The following is a 15,090-nucleotide window of genomic DNA, read 5'->3' as shown; positions in this document are numbered from 1 at the left end:
TTGTTCGCGAGTTTGAGACGTGTACAAACCGGAAGTGGGTCGATTGTAAACACTGAAACTCGATTTGATGGATTTGATAAGTGATAAAAAAGTGACTGGTGATTGTCTAACTATGTAACCACATGTTGAATGTAATTCTAGTGGATCTAATTAATTTTTTATGTTATTAATTTGATTTTCCTGCAATCGTCATTAGTGCACTTGATGTTACATTGTCGGACAATCGTTTAGAATGAATTATTGCAAATTCCATTCCTCTGTAATTTCAGGAGGAAAACCCTTCATCATGATCATACAATTACTTGACTTGCATCTTTTGTACTAAGAAATGACTTCATTGGTCAGTCATCTTCGTGTGTAGTTTCACTTCTGCTATGCTTTTGACACCTTTCAGAATAATCCTCAGAAGTTTTGCAGGTTCTCGTTTTTCAGCCCTCTCCAGCCTTTGGTGTCGCAAACAGAATAAGCTTTCAACCTTAAAGTAAGTCATCATCTAACTTATCATCAAAATCTTAGTCACCGTCTGGGTAATCTTGGTGTAAATATTCATTGAGTAGTATATCTGAAAGGTATCCTTCGCAATAAATGCCAATTTGATCTCTTCTAACTACATATTTACTTCAAGTTGATAAGTTACTTGTCGATGGTGAAATTCCCTAATCACGCATTTCGGTTTGCTACGTTGTAGACTTCCTGTTATACTTTATTTTTTAAATGGAAAACTACTCAACATCATTTCTTGAGAACTGCCATGATTTTTCTTTACTGGGCGAAGATAAATCTGTAAAACCTCAAGAAATAAAATTGATCTGGCGTCGTCCTTCCAATAAAATGAAATGGGAGCGGAGATTTTTAGACTCCGTGAACGAGATACACGGTCTGGTAGTTTCACTGTTGTTGTGTAAGTTATTTGAGAAATCCTAGAATCCGCGCCAACTAAGTCTATGCACTCGTAGACTGGGATAGATGATCCACTTTGCTTCCTCCATTGCTTTACACGTTTAAGTGATGTCAGGCAATCTTCTGTCGCAGTCAAGAAGTGCATAAACTTATTTGGCATGGACTCTATGTATCCTTATGTCTGGTATAGATTTCTCAGATCAAATAGAAACTAGACTCGCTAGATTGATAATTCACCCTCTGGTGGATAGAACTGAGGTTATTATTTTTCATCAAATGCCGTCTTCAAATTTTATCTCTTTGGTATTAATACCCTGTGAAAGGTTAAGTAGTTCTACATTATCATTTTAAACCATTTAGACACCCTGATATTGAGATCCAGCAAATAATTCTAAGTTTGCTTACTTGACGCAAGTTCTTGGAGGTATTACAGAAATTTTTACATCATTTGATTTGCTCTTGGTACTGTTTTAGCTTTTACTCAGACCAAACCACCATGCTCGCTGTGGATCATACATTAAACGACTTTCCGCCAGGGCCTTTGGATGTTTACAGGAAGAAAGCCTCTTTTGATTGGAGAAAGTTAAAGCTGCTACTGGAGGACGAAAAACTGTGGAGATTTAAGGTGAGCGTTAGGTGATGAACTGCTCAAGTGAGCTAAGGTTTTATCACCATCAAGTGCAGAAAACTGATACCTCATGATTATGTCATGATTTGATTAAATACAAATTTAGTTTGAGACTGCCTCGGAACTTCAGCATTTTCATAACGTGACTAAAGCTCCATCGGTAGCTATCTGAAGGAGATCACATATCTGGTAACAGCCAATCAGGGCAAAATAGTTGGGAAACAAAAAGTTATCAGCAAGACCAGTAATTTTGTTGGTGACTGTTAGATTCTTTGACAGGAACTATCTCTCTTATTAGCTGTCGCCAATTTCTTACATTATAAAAATTGTTTAAGTTGGTTAGGAGACTATTTAATAGTCAATGTTACTGATATGACAAGATGACACTAGGTAGCTAATAATGCTACCTATATACATAAAAAAATTGTGTGTTTTAAAATTTTTGGATTTTATTACAATGTTAGTTTTTCGGTTGCAAGAAATTATTTTTTTTTTTATCTTTTACTCTCCTGAGTAATTTAAAATTTAGATGTACCTTTATCCAAATGAAGTAGATCTACTTCAGTAGGTACCTGTAAAATGAATCGTGTCAAAAATAGGGGGAAAAATCCTGATAGTTTTTTCTACTTTGTCTAAGTTACTGTTGAACTTTTATGTTTCTCAGGTGAAAATATGGCAGGCATTAGAAAGTGATCCAATTTTTCGGCATGTTGATGATTTGCCTTTAGATGCTCAAAGAGAACTAGCAACGAAAAGGATGTACAGGGTCCGAGCCATGAATTTCTTGCCCTTGGAGGATATTTTAGAAGATCCTAGACTGGTGAGTATTTTTTTGCTATGGTATCATTACCTTGCTTTCCATTCCTTAGACATTAAGAGCTCTCTGTGGAATCATATCATTTGGATAGTCCAACTTTGAAATTACAGCACTCTCAGTTTTCAAAATTTCAGACTTTTGTTCCAGTGGCATGGTGTGCTTTGTGATATATCGCTTAATCTGCCATTTAAACATAAAGAAAAGGATCGATAAATGTATTTGCAACAAACAATAATTATAATATAATAACAATATAATTGATTCTTTACCATACCTTCAAGTGGGGAAATATTGATAATCGATCATTTAACCATGCCACTGTTTTGTTCGTAGGTACCTCCTTTATTTTTTAACTGGAAAAATTTCAAGTGATTATTTTTGTTCAATTTGCCAAATAAAGAATAAAATAGGAGCAGAAATCCTAAAGTACCCTAATTGAAGCATGTGGTTTTGGCGTTAAAGCCATCAACATTTTTTCCTTTCCTCATTCTTTTTTTATTATATCCTCTTTACTTTGTTCACTTTTGAAAATGCAGTAAGCCTCTTAAATAGATTCATTTCACTGCAAGAAACTGATGTCTCATGTATATTTTTCCAGCCGCTCACCATGATGATAGCATTGTTCCAGTATGAACCATCTATGACAGTCAAATACTCTCTTACGTTTTCAATGTTTGGCAATGTTGTACTAGGTCTTGGGTCAGAAAGGCATTTCCACTATTATGAAGAAGCTCTAGAAGGAAAGGTATCTATTTTAAACTTTTCCATAGCAACCTTTTTTCATATAATTATCAAGAATACTAAATCCTTCAAGAATTGTTTAGCTCTTGGAAGAAGGATATTGTGATTATTATCTATCAGAGGTGGTAATAAATGAGAAAAAACACTTTTTTGAGTTATGCCTCGGGTCATATTCATGACAGCGTTTTAATGCTGTCCTGGATTTTGGGGTGATGCTAAGTTGGATTCACTGACGAGTGTGATCAACTAATGTGGTCTAAAAAGACCCAAACCGGTATAGATCTCTCGGCTTGACCTCAATTTAATATTCCAATACAAACTGCCTGAGCCGAACACTCTCCCCCCTCAGTTTTGTACTGGTACTCATTGGTGTTAAAAAATTTATTTTTGACTCTAATTATAATTTTTGGAACTTCGTGGTTTTGTTTTCCCCACAAGATGGTGTGGACTCAGCACCATTTCTCCATCTTAGTGGTAATAAATTAGTCAGCTAATGTTTAAAGACTGCCATCTTGATACTCTCATTAAGATGGCAGGTTCTCCATATCGCACTTCGATAGTCCTCCGATTGATTTTACTCTAGCTATATTTTTTAGAATATGAATTTATCTTTCAAGTTATTGTTCATCAATTTATTTTTCACTTTGCTGATTTTAGTAATTTTTTAAGTATTCCTAGGTATATTACAATCTGGTGACCATCTACTTTTTATTTCTTAGTATGAATACTTGTGTGATGTCGGCAGTACGAAGAACCTTGCTCTAATGTCCAATTCAACCTCACGTAACTCAGAGAAAAAACTCAGGATGCCTCTGCATGCCTCTGCTTTGGTTTAAGTTCCATGAAAGACTCAAAAATATTCAACCAATTCAATAATAATTTAGTTTTGTAAAAATGTTTTTTTTTCTTTTTTTTCAGATTTTAGGTTGTTTTGCTTTAACAGAGATATCGCATGGCTCCAATGCCAAAGGGATGAGAACCATAGCAAAGTATGATCCAGCGACTCAAAAATTTCTCCTCCACTCACCTGATTTTGAAGCTGCTAAATGTTGGGTCGGTAACCTAGGTCCGTATTTTGTCTCTTTATTCCCTACGGTAATATTAAATTCCGGCTTGATTTTTTGAAAAGTCAGAAATACTGCGGTAAGATGGCTTGTGTTATGGACTTTCTTGCCTCCATGCATCCTTTGGGGTTTATAACACACGATGTCCAAATCAAAAACAATTTAAAGTATTGGATTTTTATTTAATACTATTATGATACACATTAAAGTTCCTCATTTGTGAATAAAAGACAAAATTGTTTATGAAAAATACTTATGAGTTCTTCTATTGTGACCTTTTAAACTGGTTGCATCTAAAGCATCTGATCATATGATTACCAAAATTTTAATCATTGTCATATTGAAAAGTTCCATTGCTGTATCACATCGTACGTTTATATTATATCCTCGAGGGCTTACTATGTTCACTGTCACTGTTATGTTTGAACATTTTATCCAGTCCCTTGACATTTTTTACTATAATTCGGATTAAAATACAGCATATCAGACAACTTTTTTTTATCATGGGGAAGGAGCATTGCGGAAGCAACCAACAATGGACCACTTGACAGGGTATGAAATTCAGCATTCTGATACATGTTTCTCAGCCAAAATTTTACGTAGAATACGTTGCGCACAACGAAAATTACCGAAATCAACTCCTTATGAAGATATTTATTGATTCTTGATGTGTGAATTCAAACCACCCGCTCATGAAAACTCAATGCTCTACGTGATTCACATGGCGCGCTAAACGTTATCATGACAGTCTCTGCGATATAAAAATCTAGCAACCTCAATCTTGACGCTTTGGCTCAGTTATAGCAAATTGCTAATTGGTTGAACAACACATGGTGGGAAATGAACATTGCTCGATTGAGGAGCTTGCTGAAACCGTTGTAGTGGGCGATTTGACTCACGTAGAGCTTTGAGTTTCTTGTGAGCGGGCAGTTCAAATTCCTCGTAACCAATATGAAATAAAAACGTTAATATCTTCGTTAGGAGTTGGTTTCAGTAATTTTCGTTGTGTGAATCGTTTTCTACGTAAAATTCTGGTTAAGAAAGATGGATCAGATCGCTTAAATTCGTACCTTGTCTAGTGGTCCATTAAGCAGTGAGAAATAGTTAGAGTTCTTGTGCATGGCAAAAGTGTTAGCTATTTTGTTTCACGCATCATTCATTCCGTCATTGTAGCTAAAAATGGCATGAGCTTCCGCAAAAGAGACAAGCAAGAAGAATAGCATGCTATGGGCTCTAAGCTTGCCAGGAGGTGGCAAAGACGATGTCCCTCACTTAGCTGTGCCAAGAAAAAAGAAAGCTGTATTCTTAACTCTCTCATGTAATGCTGCAAGAGAATTTTGATGAATCGAAAGAATTAAAAACTGCACCATAACTTAGAAGAACAATAAAATGTTCTAGAAAAGCCTAAAGAATTAGTAATTTCAATTCTGAAATTTTCATCCCGACTTACAAAGCCGATAAAAATATTTTTTTCCACTCATCAGTTCTGAAGCACTAAACACCAAGAGCTTTCAACTTCAAAGAATGTTATGGAAGATCTAATCCCATTTCAGTTCAATACTGTTCTATTTTGTTATCGTTTTAGGAAAAACTGCCACTCATGCAATTGTCTATGCCAAACTCATAACTCCAGATGGGAAGGACCACGGTTTGCATGCATTCGTGACAAAAATTCGTGATCCTGAAACAATGCTTCCTTACGAAGGTGTGACTGTCGGGGATATGGGTCACAAAGGCGGATTAAATGGCATTGATAATGGGTAAACATTTTCGTTAAAAATTTTCCCCTCATTTTTCCTTTATTTCTTTGTTTTTCATTTTTTCAGATCCTACGATTTAGTTTGTTTGGCTTTCAGAGTTCTTTTTATTTGTGATCATCCAGGAATAAACGAACTTGAGTCTTTTAAAAACGGAAAGTTGAAGCATTGATACCAGATCAAAATAGATTGGTTCACGAACATTTTGGGATTTGCAGTATGTACTGAAGAAAGTGGAACCAAACTGAAGTAATAACGGTTTGAAGTTTGTATTTTTAGGAACACACTTTTCAGAAAAAGTTATCTACAGTTTTTATCTGTCATATTCTGGGCATAAAATTGCCCAATAATGATACAACTTAAGGTTTAGCACAAAAGTGAATAACATAAATTGCTTGAATGTCATTCTTTAGGACATTAGAGAAGTTCTGTCAAAATATCAAAATCTGAATATTAGACTCGGCTCAACAAAAATCGTTTTTCTCAGATATAAAATCTTACCTGTTTTATCTAAGGTTCCCTCTCCACATTTAAATATTTTTCTTACTCCCCCTCCACCCTCCTTTTCCTGCTTTTAAAGTAAATTGTGCTGCTCTCTTCAATTTGACAGATTTTCGTGTAGGTACTTATTTCAACTTGAAATATCACCTCTCAAAGTGGTGTTCCACCTCGCTAATGGTGATCATAAACATATCCTGAAATACAATGATTACTTAATAGTTACAATACGTTGAGTAGTTAGTTTGTAATCATTTTGTGAATTTTTCAATGGTAGCAATCGATAAGTATATTTTTTTCATCCAAAGAATAAAGAATCATGTTCGGTATTTTTAAAATAATTTCCTTCCTCCTGTAAAAACCACTGATTCTTTACTTTGTGATTCTTCAGAAAGTTCCGTTACTCAGAATTCGCGATGGATTCTTTTAACTTCTAATTATATTCACCTCTTTATTTTCCAGGTTTGTCTTGTTTGATAACTATCCTGTTGATCGGGAAGATCTTTTAAACAAAACTGGTGATGTCACTCCTGAAGGAGAATACGTAACTCCATTCAAAGATCCCAATAAGAGAATAGGTAACTTAAAACATCAGCATTTTTTATTCAAACTTTTTTTCGTACTATGGCTTTTTTATCTATTAGCTAAATAAGAGAATTTTTTATATCGCTTGCAGAATTGTCTTTTGAACATTTTTAGCATTTCATGAATTTTATAAAACTAGCTTGTCATATAGCCATCGATTTCCCCTATATTTCAAGCAAATGTTCGCTTCATTCATGCCAATATTCTAATGTGGAATTTGTTTCTTCAGGTGCAAATTTTGCAGCCTTGTCTGCAGGTCGAGTCGGCATAGTCAGCATCTGCCTAGCTTATATGACAAAAGCAGTCCCTATCGCAGTACGATATGCAGCTACTCGTCGACAATTTGGACCAGAGAACAAAGAAGAATTGCCTATTCTAGAATACCCTCTTCATGTAAGTATATAATTTCTGCAGTCATTGTCATCATACATGTTGTTTTAAATTTTTATTTCTCCTCTGAAATAGGTAAATAGGGATGATTGATGTGGAATAAGACACAAGTGAAAAGCTTTGATACGTAGATATTAAAGAGCCGATCAGCAAGGTTTTAAAGTAAGAATTGTAAATTTTTTGGTAATCAGTGAGCTTTGAAAAAGAAAATATTAAACTGGAAAGAACGATTCAAACTTCAATCAATCAATTGATAAACGCTTGATTTTAGGATATTTTTTTAAGAATTTCTGAGCATCTTATCCTCATTCTGCTGCAGTGCATCAGATATTTGCACACAAAATTTGACAAAGAAAAAATTTGAAATAATCTCAAAAGTATGGTTTGAGTGAATATCGCTAATTTTTTCTGCATTTCTACTAGCAATATTCACTTGGACCGTACTTTTGGAGGTACATATTTCAAAGCCTTTCATTGTCAAATTTTGTTCACTAATATCTGACGTACTACAGTGTGATATGTGATTTTGCACTTTGCTACATGCTTAATGAAGATTCACTAAGATAGAAACCTAACTCAAAGTATCTCCTCCCAGCTTCTAATCCAAAAAGTCTGTTCAAGTCAGTTATCTCATATCTGATTTTAGCAATTTTGTCAGTTGTATCTATAATTTCAAGTTAAACTGAAGTATATTAACAATGCAAGTTTGCGTTTTTCTCCTGAATTACAGCAATGGAGACTGATTCCGTATCTAGCTGCAGCAGTGGTTTTGAAGAATTTTGGTGAATTTTTCAGTGCAGCTCTTGCCGAGACCTCAAAAGCTGCAATTTTGAACTTGCATCAGGATGATACCAGCAAAGAACAAGCAGTAAGTAAAGAAAATTTTATATTCCTCAGAACAGAATTTCGTTAAAAGCTGGTAGCAATCAGCTATAACACTACTTTTCGTCAATACTTAAGCCACCCTTTCTATCGTGTTGGAGCATGTCAAGTCTAACGATTAAATAGCAAGGTTGGAGAGTATCATTCCAAAAAAAGTTTGCAACAAAGTACAGCAAGAAACCTTAAAAGAAGTGTAGACTTAAAACATCAAAAATCATTCATTACAACTCATTTAATCTAAAACCCTAGTATGGGAGGAAATCCTGCATCTCTTAATCGATGGAAGAATAATATCAACTTGTTAGCAATAAAACTTAGTAGTTAGGTGGGACGGTGAACAGTAGGGCCGATTTAGTTGCTCACTGTTTGGAAATTTTCCTGTAGAGAATGATTTAACTTAGTACTGAGAACAAGATGACACTTACTACGTATCAACTCAGTATGAAAATTTTCCATAATCAATTCATAACCTTCCATTTGGAAAGTTTTCCCATGACTTCTAAACATTATATGAATTTTGAAATCCTAATATTATTTCCCAAGAGAATTCATTTTTTGGCTCCAGTTAAATTCTTGGTACGGCACCAGTCGTTAGTGAATCAAAGTTGATTTTGTTCTTTTTCATGAATGCAAAAGTGACCCAACAGCCTGTATCTTAACTTTTTTGTTTTTTTTTAATAGCAAAATGAGTAATGAGTTACTAAAAAGTTACTGACTTCATTGTAGCCTTAATTTGAATTCGTACTCCAAAATTATATTAAAGCATGCCATTGTTTTTCAGGCTAAACTGGGGATTGAAATACACACTCTGTCAAGTTCAGCAAAACCAGTAGCTGCATGGATTACTAATCTTGCGATTCAAGAAAGTCGGGAAGCATGTGGAGGTCATGGCTACTTAAAAAGTGAGTTAATACCATTAAGAAGTGTCCACATTGGTCATTTCAGCTCGCTTCATTATGTTCTTTTTAATCAAAAACTGTATCAAAACTTCAGAATATTTCCCAAGCAAAATATCTGTGCAATAATTGCTCTGAGTTTGCCAAAGAGTTGGATCCATGTTTCTCTAAAAAAATATTTTAAGTCTTCATAAATACCACCATTTTTACAAGTAAGTTTTCTGAGTCAAAAATCCATTAGGATGTCTTTCTATGAAATTTCCAAGATTTTCTTCTGAGGTGTGAACTTCATTTTTTGAAAACTTCACTGATTTCCCTTCTTTAAGTAAAGAATGTTCTTTGAAGATTTCAAGCCATGATGTTGGTTTGGTTGCCTCTTGTAAAATACAAAAAGGAGCGATGATCTTGAAACACCTCAAGTAACAGATTTTTGCAATTTCACCGTCAACCAAAGTTACTAAATGGACCAATTGTGAGCCTTTCAATAACTCCTTCATTAACTCTCATCAAAACTTCACAGGAAGATGAGAGTGATGTTGCAAGAGAACTGGGCAGCGATGAAAACAAATCACACAATTGTCATATGATGTAACTAAATTACCGTTTTCACTGTCATCTTTCAGTTGCGGGACTGTGTGACCTCCGAGAGGATACAGATGTAAACGCAACCTATGAAGGCGACAACAATGTATTAATCCAGCAAACAAGCAACTGGTTACTACAACTATGGTCTAAAAGGAAGACTCCTGGTGTGTTTGATTTTCCATTAGGCTCAGTCACATTTATTGCTGATGCAGATAAAATATTAAATTCCAAGTTCACTGCGACAAGTGTGAAGGAGGCAGTTTCACCTAAAGGTGCGTGAAATAGTTTATTTTAATTGTAACCCTCACATTTTTTGATTGACCGCAAGAACTTCAGTTTTTGTGTTGAAAAATGATGATTTTATTTAAGAATGGTCACTCATCCATGTAGCATTTTCTGATACAGTACTCTTTCTCTGTAATGGATCTCAAGGGACTGGAAGATTTGTCCGACACAGAGAAAGGTCCGGTAGACAGAGGGGAAAATATATGTATTGAGCATAGCAAGGGACCCGGAGAGAGAGAAGTGATAAACAACTGTAGAATTTGTGGAGAGGTTTTACCAACATTTAATTTAACTCATTGCACCTCTGTCATTATTAAATGAATCAATATTAATTATCAATATTTCTTTTCTAGTTAGTATTACTAGTGCCCAGAGGTGCAGAAAATGCCTGATTGCCGGACATAAAAATGTGGAAAGGCCCTATAAATTTGGAAGGAGGGAAAATTTTTAAAGTCAAAAGTAAGAATCAAAAGGGGAAAAAAGAAAAGAGTTAAACTAATGGGCAATTTTGTGGAAAGCCAGCAGTAGGTGCGTGATAATCTGAAGTTAGGAAGATTCTGCACTTCTGTTGGCGGCTTGTTGGACAGCTGAAATTGGCAACGAACGTTCATCTCAAAAACCCTTTGCTTTCATCAATCAGAAATCCAATCAAAAGTCGTCAGCACCTTACCTTGCAGTCAGTGTTATTAAAATGAAGGCATTATGAAGTGGTTATTCTATAGTCTCGATTGTTTGCTAAATTCTCTTCATCCCTCTAATAACTAATTGATTAGTCTTATTTTTGTGTCGCATTCGCATTATTTAATGTGTCCAGCATAGTTGAAACAACAAAGTTGAATTGAACTGTGATTCATCCAAATGCAACCAACTTTTCTGGTGTCGGAAACACCATATTTGTTATTGAATTCATCTATACAGGCAAGCATTTCTCTGAATGTGACCATGCTTTTTGTTCTCTTTTGACAATACCGTCCAGTTCTAATAAGAAGAATGAAAGTAATTTTGTACTAATTTACTTGGTACGCACTACACCCTTTGTCAAAGCCGCTTGGTGCATATCATTTTCCCCATATTATTTAATGTAAAATTGATTTGTATTGTTTACAGTATTGCAAGATGCATTCCAATGGTTGATTTGTCACCTTCTGAAGTCAACAGCTGCCAAAATTGAAACTTTGTCGAAGAAAGGCTTCGACTCATTCAGTGTCAAGAATCATTCCCAAGTCTACTTAGCAAGAACGTTGTCTCTAGTATACTGCGAGGTTTGTACATTTTTGTCCATCTTTACGTAAAAGGTTTCTCCAAAGCTTTTTCCTAAAGCATTCGGATTGCAGTTAACAAGAAGAAACCTTATAATGAGAAATTCTGTACATGTCGTTCTTTTTTTCCTCATGTAGTCCATTTGATATTTTGCGTATAATTTGAATTTACTGAACTTGTCCTCCCTGAAAGTAATTTCAATTATTTTATTTTCCCCAAGTTTTCCTTTCAAATAAGTCATTGAGCCGGAGAATAAAAGTTAAAACTTTCGTGTAGGTATCAGGCAAAAAAGTATCAACTTTTTTAGTTGCTTGTTTCCTGAATTTCATGAAGCTGTCTCCCGTGATCAACAGCATTCTTTTAATTTTTCCTCCTTTTTGTAGTAGCAAAAATGCATATTTTTTTTAGAAATTTCTCTTGAGGTTATTTACAGAGAAGGAAAACTGCATCTTTCTTTACATAAAGGACAAGGACTTTTCAAGTCCTTTGTTAAGGGAGGGCAACTCTAAACTCGAAAATGAGATAGTATTAAAAATTGAAGTGGGAAGGTATAAGAAGCAAAATGGCTGTCCCGAACGAAAAATTCGCAAAATCTGCAGAGATATGAAAGATTGTAAGTCTGACTGGTGATGTGACGCACTCCTGGTGCGACTGCGGTTCACATGCACACAACTCGAAGTCTGGCGCGTTCGCTGTCTGGCACCGCGAAGTCGCCTTTATAGTCACCCGTAAGCAAAGAAAAAAGAGTCGGCCAGGAAACGAGCGAGATCGGGGCGAACTAATAACTTGTCGCGAACTAGCGTCGGAAACTTGACACCGGAGACAGAATGCAGAGTGCAGACTGCGAAATGCGAGACTGAGCTCATGATGTCTTGCGCTCAGCTTTTTTTTCGCGATAGCAGCTCAACAAATGCAGATATTCGCAAACGGATTTTGGCATCGTTCATTGCACTATTTTCTTTGTCGATTTAGCCAAACTTGTTTTTAAGGTTGCCGTCCCCTTCAAAGAAAGATTTGAAATTCACAGAAAAGTAAACAGTTAAGAAGCTAAGTAGCTAGTAGATAGGAGGATAATGTTTTCCTAGGCCAGTAGCCCATATCAGAGACTGGTGTTTTAATGGTCAAATCTACTAGAATAGGTGGAATGCCAAGATCTGTTCAAACGCCATGTGGGTAGATAGAATACAACGATAGAATTCTCCCAGTGAAAATCAATTAGGTCTACTAAATCAGTGGATGATGCCATCTGCCCTTTTTTCAAAATGCAGTATTTCCATTCATATTGGGCAAAAAATAGACACATCTAATTATTTCTCTATCTTCAAGATTTAATTATCATAACATGACTTTGTTATCAATGTAATGAACCATTTATTCAGTATAACTGATATTTGTTACTCAATGTACAATCCCATTATTTCAATATTTTGTTTGGTCCTTTCCTAGCATTTCCTACTGAAGAAAATTTTGGAGCGAGCTGAATCCGTCAAAGCTGATGAGAAATTGTACAAGATTCTTCTGAAGGTGTCCTCTCTCTATGGTGCATGGTCTTTGGAGAAACATCTCGTAACCATGTATCAAGGTATGAATATACAAATTGAAAATTAAGGAAATGAAGTTTCCACAAAAAATCCAAGTGATCACTTTTTTTCTTTTCTTTTTTTTCCTCTTGGTGAAACAAAAATCAATGCCCAATCCAAAAATCAACCTCTGAGGGGGAAAATCTCATTGCCAGTCCTAGATTTCCTTCAAAGGTGACTGCCCTACCTATTTCACCACTTCAATTTGATATATTTGAGTTTATTATGTATGGGGATTTTTTGCTTTCTTGAAAGTTTTTTGTATTCAGAAACAGCAAGATTTTGTCGAGGCTTTAATACAAATTTTTTTTGTCTTGACTGTAGATGGGAGTTGTAACCAGAAATTAATACGTATAAAATAAGGACCAATATGTTCAGATGCTTTAGACCATTGTACTAGTATTTGATTATGATATGCCACGAATTTCATAAAATTATGACTTAATTAACAATGTACCTATCCCTATTCCAATTTGTGGAGGAAAAGGACAGCAAGAAATGATTGAAAAGAAAAACTTTATATGAAAACTTCAAATTTTGAAGTCACATAAAAGCATCAAAGCCTCTCTACAATTACTATGTCAAATATGAACATGGAAGTAAATAGTCGGCATATACAAAAACAACCTCCGTCTTATCAACCGATGAGCCTTACCTCATATATTCATCTTAAATCAATAATACTTGATGTTTTGTCTTTTTTTTTTTTTTTTTGCAGGGGGTTATGTATCAGGTGCTTTACCAGCCACTATATTGCGAGATGGAATTTTGGACTTGTGCTCAGAGCTGAAAGATGATGCTGTTTCCTTAGCAGATGTGATCGCTCCCTGTGATTTTGCGCTCAACTCTGCACTGGGAATGTCTGATGGAGAGGTAAATTTTGCTGTTAGTTTATATTAAACTTGTAAGGTTACTAAAAATATTTTTAAAACATTGTTTTCACTTGAGTGTGGAATTTTCAAATGTACTTTCAGATGGAAGTAAGTTTACAATATGCAATCAATTAATTTTGGGTCTCAGATTTCGTGGAAAAAAATTATTGTTGTAGATTGTGTGAAAAACCACTCCCAGATTCTCTTCCTTAAAACTTCGTAATTTTAATTGATCAAGAAAAAAATACATTGACATAACCTCGTAACATCAGACCATAAAAAATTAATTTAATTTTTTTTCAAACAAAATGATGTGTTGTTCCTTATTTGTAACAATCTTTTACAAGTTTTTGTCATTGTAGCATTGAACATCTCAATTCTGGATCAGCTCAGTATCTAATCAGTTAAAACAAGTCTACTTTTTAAGTGCTCACTTGCCCCTGAGTCTACGTATTCAAATTTTCATTTCTCTCGTACTGATGAACTTTCTTTTGCCTTTTCAGCTCTATAAAAACTTTCAAAAAGCTCTCTGCGAATCTCCAGACACATTCACACGGCCCAGTTGGTGGAGGCAGGTGACATTTTGGGAGGCAGCTTTGCCGGCCAGTAAACTATAACTCAATAACATCATTTTAAGTTGTAGAAAATATATTGGGCCAATTTAAAATGAGTTATCAGGAACTCAATATTAGCCTTAATAATTGCTCACTTTTTATATTTTCAGGAAAAAATACAGGGTACTTAGCTTTTTTATGAAACTCTCTCTTTAAAGCTGGAAATTACTTGATTACATTGATAGGAAAAGTGAATCTCCTTAGAAAAAATTTATTTTTTTAATAAAATGAGTTCATTCACTTTTTGAAATCACCTCTTCTTGTTTCGAATCTCTACCAAAGTAACTACTTAAGCCGATATTGAACATCGCACATTGTTAGTTTTCTAATTTTAAACTATGTTCCTTGAATTGTAAAAGACACTCTCTTCAAGTGAGAAATAATATTGTAATTGGTTACATTGCTATTAGGTAAGGTGAATCTAATTTTTTTCTCACCTCATATGACATTATTTTAACTCTGTGGTCTGACAAATTAGTGTAAAACTTCTGTTTGGGGCAGCCAAAAACGGGTAATGGGCTTTTATCCATTATAATTAGATTGCAACTATTTTTTAATGTTTTCAAGTTGCTAAGAATTTTACTTTGTATACTGAAACAACATCACATGTTTTTTTTACTGTTATTTTTTACTTGTTGTTTTTATTGATAGTCTATACTTATTGTTGTTTTGTATTGTTTCTTTGATTATATTTTTTGGACAGATCTCTATGGTTTTCATTTTCTTTGCAATGGAC

The 15,090-nt window shown here is 34.7% G+C and overlaps 1 protein-coding gene across 1 annotated transcript; it reads left to right on the top strand.

Annotated features, from left to right (window-relative positions):
- The first annotated feature begins 73 nt into the window (after window positions 1-73).
- LOC109035125 (peroxisomal acyl-coenzyme A oxidase 3) lies at window positions 74-15,058 on the top strand. Its single transcript, XM_019048626.2, has 15 exons — window positions 74-481; window positions 1,375-1,525; window positions 2,193-2,348; window positions 2,944-3,090; window positions 4,005-4,152; window positions 5,736-5,910; window positions 6,868-6,983; window positions 7,220-7,383; window positions 8,111-8,248; window positions 9,044-9,164; window positions 9,782-10,015; window positions 11,136-11,290; window positions 12,735-12,870; window positions 13,587-13,741; window positions 14,244-15,058. Exons 1-15 carry the CDS (start codon window positions 375-377, stop codon window positions 14,355-14,357), a joined length of 2,217 nt encoding a protein of 738 aa, XP_018904171.2. The 5' UTR covers window positions 74-374; the 3' UTR covers window positions 14,358-15,058.
- The last annotated feature ends 32 nt before the right edge of the window (window positions 15,059-15,090 follow it).

Source organism: Bemisia tabaci, chromosome 8 (assembly GCF_918797505.1).
Source record: "Bemisia tabaci chromosome 8, PGI_BMITA_v3".
NCBI classification, from domain to species: domain Eukaryota; kingdom Metazoa; phylum Arthropoda; class Insecta; order Hemiptera; family Aleyrodidae; genus Bemisia; species Bemisia tabaci.
Note: the sequence above shows the minus strand (reverse complement) of the source record. Positions and strands in the feature narration are given on the sequence as shown.

Excerpts from the sequence above, each read along its gene's own strand:
- LOC109035125 (XM_019048626.2), top strand. The coding sequence starts at position 375 with ATGCTTTTGACACCTTTCAGAATAATCCTCAGAAGTTTTGCAGGTTCT. Across the intron at positions 1,526-2,192 it reads AAAAACTGTGGAGATTTAAG|GTGAAAATATGGCAGGCATT; the intron begins GTGAGCGTTAGG and ends TATGTTTCTCAG. Across the intron at positions 5,911-6,867 it reads TTAAATGGCATTGATAATGG|GTTTGTCTTGTTTGATAACT; the intron begins GTAAACATTTTC and ends TTTATTTTCCAG.